The sequence below is a fragment of the Sitophilus oryzae genome, unplaced genomic scaffold, assembly GCF_002938485.1.
Source record: "Sitophilus oryzae breed Bouriz unplaced genomic scaffold, Soryzae_2.0 scaffold_857_pilon_pilon, whole genome shotgun sequence".
In the NCBI taxonomy this organism is placed as follows: Eukaryota; Metazoa; Arthropoda; class Insecta; order Coleoptera; family Curculionidae; genus Sitophilus; species Sitophilus oryzae.
Window position 1 is genome coordinate 1,364,658 of NW_022147480.1, and position 11,664 is coordinate 1,376,321.

Consider the following 11,664-nt stretch of genomic DNA (forward strand, 5'->3'; position numbering starts at 1 on the left):
TTTATTTATTGGCCTACAGTTTATTTTAATGTTTATAGAAATTAAACTATTTAAATACTCATTAGAAATGTTAGATTTTAATATATTTTTAATGTATTTCTTAAATGTAAATAATTCAGTTAATTAAAATAAAGGTTTTTAATAAATTTTTGTTTGTCCGAACATTTAGTTGTTAGGGCTCGTAAATGCTGATATGAAGTAAAAAGTAAAGATTACACTTGAAAAAAGTTAAATAAAGACCAAGTTCGAAATTCTTTTAATAAAAAATAAAGATGCTATTATATTTTTTTATTACAGGGTCTCAGGGTGCAGAAATAGTCTTGTAGTATCGCTACCTATACCTGATAATCTGTATAGTTTGTTGCCATCCAAGCAACCGTTTAGCTTCCATGTTACCCCTGTATTTTTTAATATAGGTAAGAAACAATTTTTATTATATACTCTTTTGATATAGTGACATAGTGTATATACCTCTTCAACGAGAGAATATACAAAGTATTCCCAAAATTTGCAACAAAGGAAGGGAAAATAGTATTGAGTAACTAAGATGATGACGCAACGTTGAACGATCGTTGTACAGACTATACCCGTTTACAATTAATTGTCTTTGATACTTGATCAATCATCCATCTTTCTTTTGTGTACGTCATTCATAGCTATATGAATGACAATATGAAATGTCAATTACAGTTATATGGAACAAATTATAGTTAATTTAGTTATTTATTGGATATATTTACTGCGATGGTATAGAGCATTAAATGGCAAACATATTTTTATGTTGCAATTTGTTGTTCCAAGAATTATTTTAAAACATTTTTAAAACACAAAATTATCATTATATGATTTTATTTCTATTTGAAATTTGTATTTAAAGCAAATTCAAATAATATAAAAAATACCTGCTAGAATATTGTATACACATATCAGTTATATTGTGATAAAATATTTTTAATGATCCCTATTTTTATCAAATTTGTCGACGCGGCCAAAATTCGCTATAAGTTGACATTCGTATTTAATATCGTTTTGCGCAAGCTCAAATAGCTCGTTAACCTCGTTTTAGAAAGAAGTAAACAGAAAAAAATGCATGTCGTGCTCATAGAAGCAAAGTTGTGTGTAATACCGTATTCGATACAGCTTTATTTGCAGAATCTCAGATATTATAGTCTGTCCAACGACCAGATCCTTGACAGTGATGAGTGTTTGTCATTTTTTTTCAAAGCAGTTTATTTTATTTTACAAAGAAATAAGTTGGTACAATTGGAACGCATAGCAGAAAATTAATATATTTAAAATTTGAGTAACAAGTGACTAATATTGTGAAAAAAAATGTATAAAATTGAAAAAATCGAATCGAGTTGTTTTATTAAAAACAATTACAGAATGTGTTAATACAAAACAAGCAAGGGTGTATTTTAAAAAAACACCACATACCAAAAAAAGATATAAAAAAGATTTCCTGCTTTCTGTGTTTCCTGTGTTTCAAGCTCAAGCAACTTCCTGCATTTATTGTTACATTTATCAATATAACTTATGTAAAAATAAAAAAAAAATATTGCAAAAGAATAAATAAAACACAACATAAAACTAAATATTTTATTAATAATAGCACTTACTGAATTTTATACCTTAAAAGTTGGTTAATTAACTTTAATTTTAATTTTTGTAGACCAGTACCTTTTGACATTATCTCTCTGCAGTACTACTACAGTTTTTAGTACCATATACGAGATGGTATACAAACTATATTTGTGGCTAATATAACTCTCTGGCAAACTGTCTCTGGCGGTCTCTGGGCATCGAATATTAACTGTAAACTGGTGGTCTGGGTCACCACTTAATTTTCCCTCGAGTTTTCTTCCATTTAATTTTAAAAAACCCGCAACACACGTAATAATACAGTCCAAAATTCAAAATACTTATCATTTCTAGTTGACATAATTTGGCACGAAATTATAACCTATAATTTGGCAAGAGTTTGACAACTCTCAAAAATCTTAAGTCGAGTTCATACGCATCGGCGTCCGTTTGTCGTTCATCGTTCCTTCAAACCAATAATATTGAAATATGATCTGTCATTTTTGAAATAAATCAATAAAATTGGTTAAAAACAACAAGAGATGACGCATGACGGATTTATATATACACCCATTCATAGTTAACTTAAGAAATATTAGAAACTCCATGTCATCTGCTTTTTTTCTGTTATCGTCTGTCGAAATCTTACATGAGAAAAAAAAACAGAGTATACTGTCAGACTTAAAAACCTGTTTTAGGTATAAACGAAATGGCTTCCATAGCTGAAAGTATCGGCGCCACCAGACCTCAGGAGCGATCCAACATCGACAACTACGTCAGACTCTACGAATACTTTCTCCGATACAGAAAAATAAATAATAATTGTGATAACGCACGCACTGCCAGTGGCGGAGCGCAGGGGCTTCCTCTACAAGAACAGCTGATGGCCTTGAGGACCGAAGTGGACAGCGGCAAATCCAAAAACGTCGAAGTGTTGAGGCTCTCCGCGCAGATATGTAGACAAATGAAAGGTATAATTGACAGCTTTTATTAGTAGCTAGATAATAACGTTTTTAATTTACAGGTATACGTTTTACGAGTTGTAAGAGTGCCAAAGACAGGACAGGGATGTCAATTACCTTGGAACAGTGCCGGATTCTTTCTGATGAATATCATTTGGCAGAACACGAATTCCAGAAAGCTTTGGACTGTATGAGAAGGTATTTTTTTCATAATATACATGGTTATTTACTTAGATCTTATAAACTTCGTGGATAAGTAAATTCGCTTCATTTCTGTTGAAGACACATCAGAGACTTTCGAGTATCTGATTATCTTTGTCTTTGACACTGACTGACCAATGGTCTGTCTTTCTTTTGTGTATATGTCATTTTTATGTCATAAAATAGAAAATATAAATATATAAATTACAGAAAATAAATATTGTTATTGGGATATTAATTATTTATTGGATTATGTTTACTAGTATATTAATTATTTAAAGAAAAAAGATTCAATGGTAAATTACCTAATAATCTTTACCCCCGGTGTTTTCAGGTACGGATAGCGTGTTATAATCTGCCAGATATATTTTATTTGACGGATAGCAGAAAAACGCGTATCTTCACCTGTAGATAACAGTATCTATTATATAAATTAAACTTATCTTCCAGATATCCTATCTGGCGCCCGAACTGCCAAATAGTGCTTTATATGTCGGATAAAAATTTGACGCATGAGCAAAGGCATGAGGAGATATTGATTTTATTTGATATTTGACAAAATTGCTTAACATAACCAAGACATTGTTATTATTGAAGATTTCGTTTATTCCAATAAATTCGATTTTAGATTATTTGGAAAAGACTTACCTATTCTGAGTATGTAGGCTATAATCATTTTAGAACGTATGGGGTATAAACACCAATAAACACATTGAAATGGTGCAAAAAACTATTGTTGCTAGTGCCGGACTTTATAAGGACTGTTACAAAATAAAGAGAGTCTCTGTTCTGTTAGAGCATCAGAACGAAGAGAATGCATTAAGTTAGGATAATAGTGATAAAACAGTAATTTATAAATTATTTTATTTAAATCCTTTCAATTATAAACCATTACTACATATTATATAAAATGCTAATGTTTATCTGTGTCGTCTCTACTGAAGTAACGACTTGCTCTAGAAAGTTGCTTTTTTTACTAAAAGATAGCTAAATGGCTCTTCTAAAAACTGTAGTCGCCGAATTTTTTGTTTTTCATTTAATTAAAAAAAAAGTTTTTTTTTTCCTGATGTGGTGGATGCGCCAGGCTTCAACTAGTTTTTAATAAAGCTCTAAAGTAGGTAAAAAATAAATAAAACTTTTTAAATCAAACTATTTATTTCATTTTTAATTCGCATATCTTAATTCATTAATATTATAACAGGGACCTTATAAAACCTGTTATTCAACTCACATTTGCTTTTATTTCTTTTGTGTTACAATTTTAGTTTAATTTCTTACACTATGTACCTTATACCGTATGATCGAAAAAAAACGACGTCTAGTTGGCTGGGAAATGATGATTGATGATATTTCCCATATAAATTTACATATGAAATGACAGCAATCTTTATTTCATAGCCATTGCTGACGCCGTTTTTTTTCGATCATACGGTACATCTCTTCTCCATGCTGTTTTTTTAAGTAACTCTCTAGCTAAACCTTGCTAAAACATCTGTATTGTGGTCCTTTGAATTCCATTTAGTTCAACTTTGTTTAGACAAGATTTTTTCTTTTTTTTTTGAAGTTCCATCACTTTGAGTTCTTAAAAATAAAAGTAATATGACAAAATTATTTTTATTTAATTTTTTTTATTAAATAATTTGTACATATAATGCTCCGTATTTTTTTATTTTACTTCAATTTCATCCCATTTTAAAAAAAATAATCACCTATCAAAAGTGTCACGGTTTGCCACCAGATACGAAGGTAAATAAAAACCATTTTTCTAACATAAATATATAAAATTCATTGTAAAATAAAACGTAAGAAACTTACGTTAAAATGATATTCACAGCAAAATCTCATACTTTTGCTGACATATTGTTGTCTTGCCGCTTCAAACCAGGCTCTTTGACGGCTTTCATCCCAAGGAACAGTTATAAAAACTTTTTCTTGAGACATTTTATAGTTATTTAGACAGCCCTTAACAAAACAAACTTTAACACCCTTCATTACAAAAATAATAAAGAGGTATAATAAAACAAAATTGAAAACTCAAAGTATTTAACACCAAACGTAAAATCCACAAAATACAAATCTATCCTCGAACCCTCGAACGCCTCCACCATCCGAACAACTTTGGTAGGTGTTTAGTGCTTCGATAAAAATGGCAGTAACCTGTTAATTATAAAAAGTTTTAATTTCTAGTAGTAAAAAATATAAAAGTAAATTTAAGATTGGGGTAATAAAGAATAATCCCACATAAAAACGTATTTTTTAACGATCTTAATAAAAATAAAAAACTCTAACGTGATTTTAAGATATTATATATATTATTCTTCAGAGGCTCGCGCACTCTGTCAACTATTCAGTCAAATGCTGATAGGTGACGTCACAATTTTCTACGCGTCATTTCAAACCAGTGAAATTTGTATTGAAATTATGGTTAAACACCGGATTGTTGTCAACGCAACGAAAAAACGCTCCAAGTTACCATTCGCGTCTAATATCGTTCTGCGCATGCTCATTACCGTATTCAGAGAGAAGGATAGGCTTATACAATAATATAAATATAAATAATAATAATGGCATAGCTTTATCCGCGAAGTTTATAAGATCTAAGGTTATTTATGAGGAAATATGCGAGTGATTTAAAATATTTTTTTTCTTTTCTTCTCAGTGAGGGATGTAGGATAGAAAACACCATGAAAAACATAGGATTGCGAAAATTCGCCTTCAATTCTGTGCAGCTTTTGACGTTTCCGAAATACTACAAACCCCCACCCGGTACTTACGGTTCTGCGCAGACCTAAGATGCGCAGAGGTACTACTTTGATTGTGAACGCGAATTTCTTCAGAAGGTGCCAAGAAACTCTCCAGTTACGAATAGAACATTAGCCATATTAATTAGATTTCGTTATTAGGCCCAGAAAAATAAGTAATCATAGAGGAGCTCTAAAATCACTCATCTACGTTTAAGTATTTCTCTGGGTTTTCGCGCTACTTAGATTCTCCTTAAGTGACTTAATCACGCACAGTTTTAAAATTCGTCGATTTTTGAAGAAAAAAAAAGTTGAATATGGCTAAGAGTAATAATTACGATAATATAGTCACTGTTAAATATACCATTATATTGTTATTGCTATACAAGAAGAGAAAAAAAAGATGTTTTTTGTTGAATTAATTTATGGCGGTCCTGTATAAAATGTTTATTTATTTATTATTTTATACTTTTTGTCTCACGTACATTTAGACAATCTATGTTTTATTGCAAATAAAGAATGAAATCTTTTAAGAAATTGTGTTTTTTTCTTAGTCCTTATTTTATCCTAAAACAAAATAAAATTATTAAATAAAATTACAAGATCTTCTTTCTCAATTGCGCGAAATGTTGTTCCCATCCCTGTTTTACTTGTGCGCTACAGAAGCCTCTTGTATACCATGACCAGTAATTTTTTAGTTTGGTCCACCCAGCGCGTCGGAGTCCTTCCTTTTGGTCGTTTGCCATTAATTTGTCCTTCGACGATGAGTTTTTGCAGTCCATCTGTGGTTCTCGAAATATACCTAAAGTAACTACGGATTAAGGTATGACTGGTTTATTTTGGTTGACAGTCGGTCTAATGTTCTGGATATGAAATGCGTACTCTTGTGCAAAATGTGGCGATATAAGACAAAAATATTGGATAAAAATACCGTAGGTATAATCGAAAAATTAGCATCAAGTTGGCTTGGAAATGACGATCGATTACATTCACCATATAAATTTAGTTATAAAATGATAGCAGTCTTCATTTACAAGTCAACTCTGACACCATTTTTTAAGGTTATATGGGTACCATGGTGTCTTTTTACAAGAGACAGATAGAATAGAGTCTCAAAAGTGGCTCACCCCTATAATTTGTTTATTTTTTCAACTAAAAAATTAGATTTGGTATATTAGTATATGACATAAATTAGGACTGATTGACGTATTCAATTCTTTTCGGTTACTTCCTGTTTCACCGGAAATTACTACAACTTTTGTTTTTTAAATGGCACCCTCGGTATTTTTTTACTTCATTCGGTAGAAAATGACACTCAGAATAGAATGACATATCATATTATGTCAACTTTTGGCATTTTCGCTTAAAACAAAATTTTATTTTAAATTTCAATCTAGAGTGCCATATGTCTGTGTTAAAAACATTAATTTTTAATCAAGGAGCCTTGGAAAACAGATTTGATCGTCTAATGTTTTTAGTATCTTGTATCTTGTGCTGGCCAGTTAGAGAAAATGCTCAAATCGTATTTTTAATCATATCTCAGTTTTTTTCAAATGGAACGAGGGTGGCTCATTACCATATTTGGAAAAAGCATTTTTTTACGAATAATTTGGTACCACATTCTTGGTATTTCGAGACAAATTGTCGTTATGTATCGCGTGTTGCAATTTCAAAAAAAAATCGAAAATGTCAAAAGTTGACATATGGTATATCATTCTATTCCGAGTTTTATTTTCTATCGAATAAACTAACAAAATACCGAGGGTGCCATTTAAAAATCGAAAGTTGTAGTCATTTCCGGTGAAACAGGAAGTGGCCGAAAACGATTGAATAGGTCAATCAAACCTAATTTATGTCATATACTAACTTACCAAATCTCGATTTTTTATGTGAAAAAATAAAAAAGTTATAGGGGTGGGCCACTTTTGAGACGCACCCGGTATACAAACAAACCTTTTGTTTATTTAGACTTTGATCAGAGAAGAACAATCGTTGGGTTGGGTTTCTTCTCTGCTTTGATTTGACTTCAGGCGTCTAAGTGTAAAACCTGAAAGAAGTCCATTAAAATAAATTTTACATCATACACAAAAAATTATTTAAAATATTATGAATATTAAAATGAATAATAAATCTAAAACACTGAGTTTATGTGGTGCATTATTTCTTGAAAATATCTTGATATGTGTATACCGGGTGCGTTTCAAAAATGGCTCACACCTATAACTTCTTATTTTTTTAGATAAAAAAAACAGATTTGGTATATTATAGTATAGGACATAAATTCGAGCATAAATTAGGACTGACTGACGTATTCAATTGTTTTTCATCACTTCCTGTTTCACCGGAAATTACAACTTTTGACTTTTTAATGACACCCTCGGAATTTTTTTACATTATTCGATTGAAAATCACACGTCGAAGAATCTAGTATGAAATAATATTGCATAACCTTTTTTTACGGTTTAGAACTCCATATTCCCAAGCAGCATTTGGACGTCGGGACAACGTTGTGTCACGCGACCAAACGTCGGGCGCAACAAAGGGGCCCAACGTCGGCACAACCTCGTGCCAACCCTAGTCTGCACTAGTTTGGAGAATAATTTTTGGATCGAAACGACGTTGGATACCGACGTTGGCTAGAAGCCTAATTTAGTACAAACTGCAACGTTGTTTAAAATCCTAATTCACAGAAATACAAAACTAATATGGCGTCTAAGTCGCGTTTTATCCTAAATTATAGTAAAAATATTATTTTTATGATTTAGTGAGAGACATATGTCAGATGGCAGTGAAGGAAAACAAAACAAAAGTATTTAAGTGTGGAGAATGTTTGAAGATCATAATTATTATTGAAACACTTTAACCGACTCTGTAACTCATTACCCAAGGCAAAAAAGTTAAACGCAAACAACTTTATTGATAAATGTATTGTTTCTACTTTGAAAAATACTAATGGGCCTTAAAATTAAAGAAGTTTTGAAAATTTTCTTGAATTTTTTTTAGTAAAATGAGAATAATTTATTCGCAGTCGAAAAAATTGTTTCCGCGTGTTTTTTAGGGTCAAATATTTCAAGTTAATGTATTCAAAAAGCAGGAATTGCTATTTTAGGAACGAAACATTTTCTTATTTAACAACATGGCGGCTTTCACTTTGCTGTTTTGGAGATTAAGATGGAGTAGTTCGAGTAGTCGCATGTCGCATACTGGACTAATAAAGTCCCAGTTCGGCCTTAACAGGTAGTATACTAGTCGCAAGATTGCCTAATTTAGTCATCCTAGAGTCTAGCTTGTGCCGCCCTCTATAATCTAAATAAACGAGGGAGTGGATAAACTATCGGTAATATATGTCGATGTATATTTAAATTTAGTTTTATATGTACCTTTCTTATGTCCCATTTTAATTAAGTTTTTTTTTATAAAAACAAAACAGCACTGAACTGTTGACTGAACAGAACAATGAAGTGAAAATTTAAGATTTAAGGTTATGGTTCAATACAGTTGCAAAAAGGTAGTGACTCGACGTCCTACCAACGTAAGAATAAGGAAATCTAAACAACGTTGGAATTAGTAAAACAGACGAGGTTTGCATAACGTTGGAATAGGTCCTGAAACTGATGTCGGAAAACTCTATATTGTCCAACGTTGTAACTACGTTGTCCGAATCACCTAAAAATCACTTAAGCAAAAAAGGTTACATGACAACGTTTATTCGACGTCGCAGAAGCTTCTACTTTGCTGTAGTACTAGTCCAACGACGGCACAACGTTATAAAAACGTTTAAATTGATTTTAATACCTAAGGTAGGGAGCTAACTATTTTTTGTAACTAATCCAACGTTGTGTTTAGTAAACATGTGGTAAACAAGTCGTGAAAATGTTACTTGGGTTATTATAATAGAAACAGTTTTAATGCTAAAAATGAACCTGTTAAAAATTACCGATAAACGCTCTCCATAGCCGATTTGAATCTCATGAATAATTTATAAGGTTCTCTGGAAACGGTCCAGCAGACGCGCAAAAGTGTCGCACACAGTCCGGAATAAATACCCGCACGGAAAAGGGGTAAACAAAAAACGAGAAAGGCTAAAGAAGGAAACCCGTGTCGGTTTTCCAGGGGTCCACGTGGACCGTCGAACAAACACCGGACATCGGTATAATGAATTCAAAGAAGGTGCGATTGTCCCCGAAATTACGCCGCTGTATTTATTGGAAACGGGCTTTTTTGATCTGCCAATATTTAAATGAGATCGACTCGTGTCGTATGATCGATACACACGTATGAAACAAGGCGGGCAGGTCTGGCAATTTACATTTTCGTAATTGAGATAACTAGATTGTTTTTAGATTTGTTACCTAGTTATAGAATCAACAGTTAGCAATATTGTTTTACGAATCGCTTTAATAATAATAATTGCTTCTTCTAATGATGACGCGCTTGTCCATCCTATCTTGTTTAGAACAGCTCGGAATAGTTCAATTGATGTTAGACCAGTGCCTTCTATTAAAAGATCAGCCTACGGGCGAGATTTATGACGTCACGCTAGTTAGATATAACGGATTAATAAATATGTTGTAGAATACATGGAAAACATAATTATTCCTCAGATTTTTGGTTTGTATTTTAAAAATAATATAGTTTACATGAAATATACATAATATACAGTTAACAACTACAACATATATACCTATTTATAGTAATAAATACTTTGCCAAATAAACTATGAACCCTACCATACAAATGCAGCAAATATTTTACAATGTACAAATAATGTATAGGTACATAAGGTAATGGGTAAAATGTAAATATATTTTAAATTTTGGGGTTTGAAAATCGATCTAATTTAACAAAAACATTCAATATCTACTAATAGTGATGTATTATTATTTGCATTCACAAAATTTATATGTATATTTTGCAAGTATCAATGTTCGAAAAATTATATTTACAAATAATACAATATTATCTAAAAAGGCGTCAGCGATGGCTATGAAATGAAGATCGCTGGCATTTTATATGTAAATTATTCTAAAATTTTGATTTTCTTGGGATTTTTAGGTTCAGGGAAAAACGCTGATTTAAGTTTTCATTTGTTTTTATTATTTTTATTTGGTTTAAGAAACGTTTTGGCTAACTATAGCCTTCATCAGTGTTGTGTCATATGAGATAAATAGTGTCGAATATAATCCAAAAAATTACATATACAATATAATTCACACCTCATAATGTTTACTGCAATTAATAAACTAATAAAAACTTATCAAAAGATGACCACATATTTTTTAAAATTATTATTCTTAACACTAAAATTATCTACATTGACTATGGAGTACGCAGTAAACATTATGTGCGTGGTGTGAATATTTTATATGTAATTTTTTGGATTATATTCGACACTATTTTTTTGACACAACACTGATGAAGGCTATAATGTTAGCCGAAACGTTTTTTTAAAGCAAATAAAAATAATGAAAAACCAAATGAAAACTTAATCAGCGATTTTCCCGAACCTAAATCCCAAGAAAATCAAAAAATTTAGAATATTTAGAAAGAAGGTTCAAGAATATCAAATTTTCCAAGATTGTAAAATTCTAGTTAATTATTTTATGTGTACAGTTTTTTAGGGAATGTCATCGATGTTCATTTTCAAGCCAACTAGACGCCGATTTTTTTCGATGATACGGTATAATTCTTACGTAAAATGTAAATAACATTAGACCAGTTAAAACAAAGAAATATGAATTTCTTAGTATTTTTAGTAACACCTTTATTCTTAAAACTTAATTTTGTATTATGCAAATATACCAATTTTATTGTTATTTTATTCATATTGTATTTAGCCATCACTTAAATATTTGATATTAATTTGGTATTATAAATAATCAACACTATTCATTAAAAATTACTGAACAAATGTATATGTTATGCTTGACATACATTATATATTATAAAGAAAAAACACATTCTTCTTTTAACCTGTATCAGTCTTGTCTTTACAAAAATCTTTTTTAAAATTTGAACTCAAAATAATAATCTTTTTCATGATCTTTAATACACGTATATTCTTTATTTTTCCCTAGATCATAATACCTACTTACGTGTTTTACGTACTTGGAGTGGAGATTCCACCAATATGAATAGAATAAACATAATTGTCCAGTTTTCATTAAAACCATCATGGG

At 30.9% G+C, this 11,664-nt stretch overlaps 1 protein-coding gene across 2 annotated transcripts in view; it reads left to right on the forward strand.

The window, feature by feature from the left end:
* LOC115889869 (inositol polyphosphate-4-phosphatase type I A) overlaps window positions 1–6,022 on the forward strand; it is a 33,740-nt gene extending 27,718 nt beyond the window's left edge. For both annotated transcript variants that reach the window (XM_030909950.1, XM_030909951.1), the window contains 4 exons: window positions 298–416; window positions 2,280–2,552; window positions 2,606–2,741; window positions 5,404–6,022. In XM_030909950.1, the coding sequence (XP_030765810.1) occupies window positions 298–416; window positions 2,280–2,552; window positions 2,606–2,741; window positions 5,404–5,536 (661 nt within the window). In that variant the 3' untranslated portion in view covers window positions 5,537–6,022. The remainder of the gene's footprint in view (window positions 1–297; window positions 417–2,279; window positions 2,553–2,605; window positions 2,742–5,403) is intronic.
* Window positions 6,023–11,664: the final 5,642 nt, after the last annotated feature.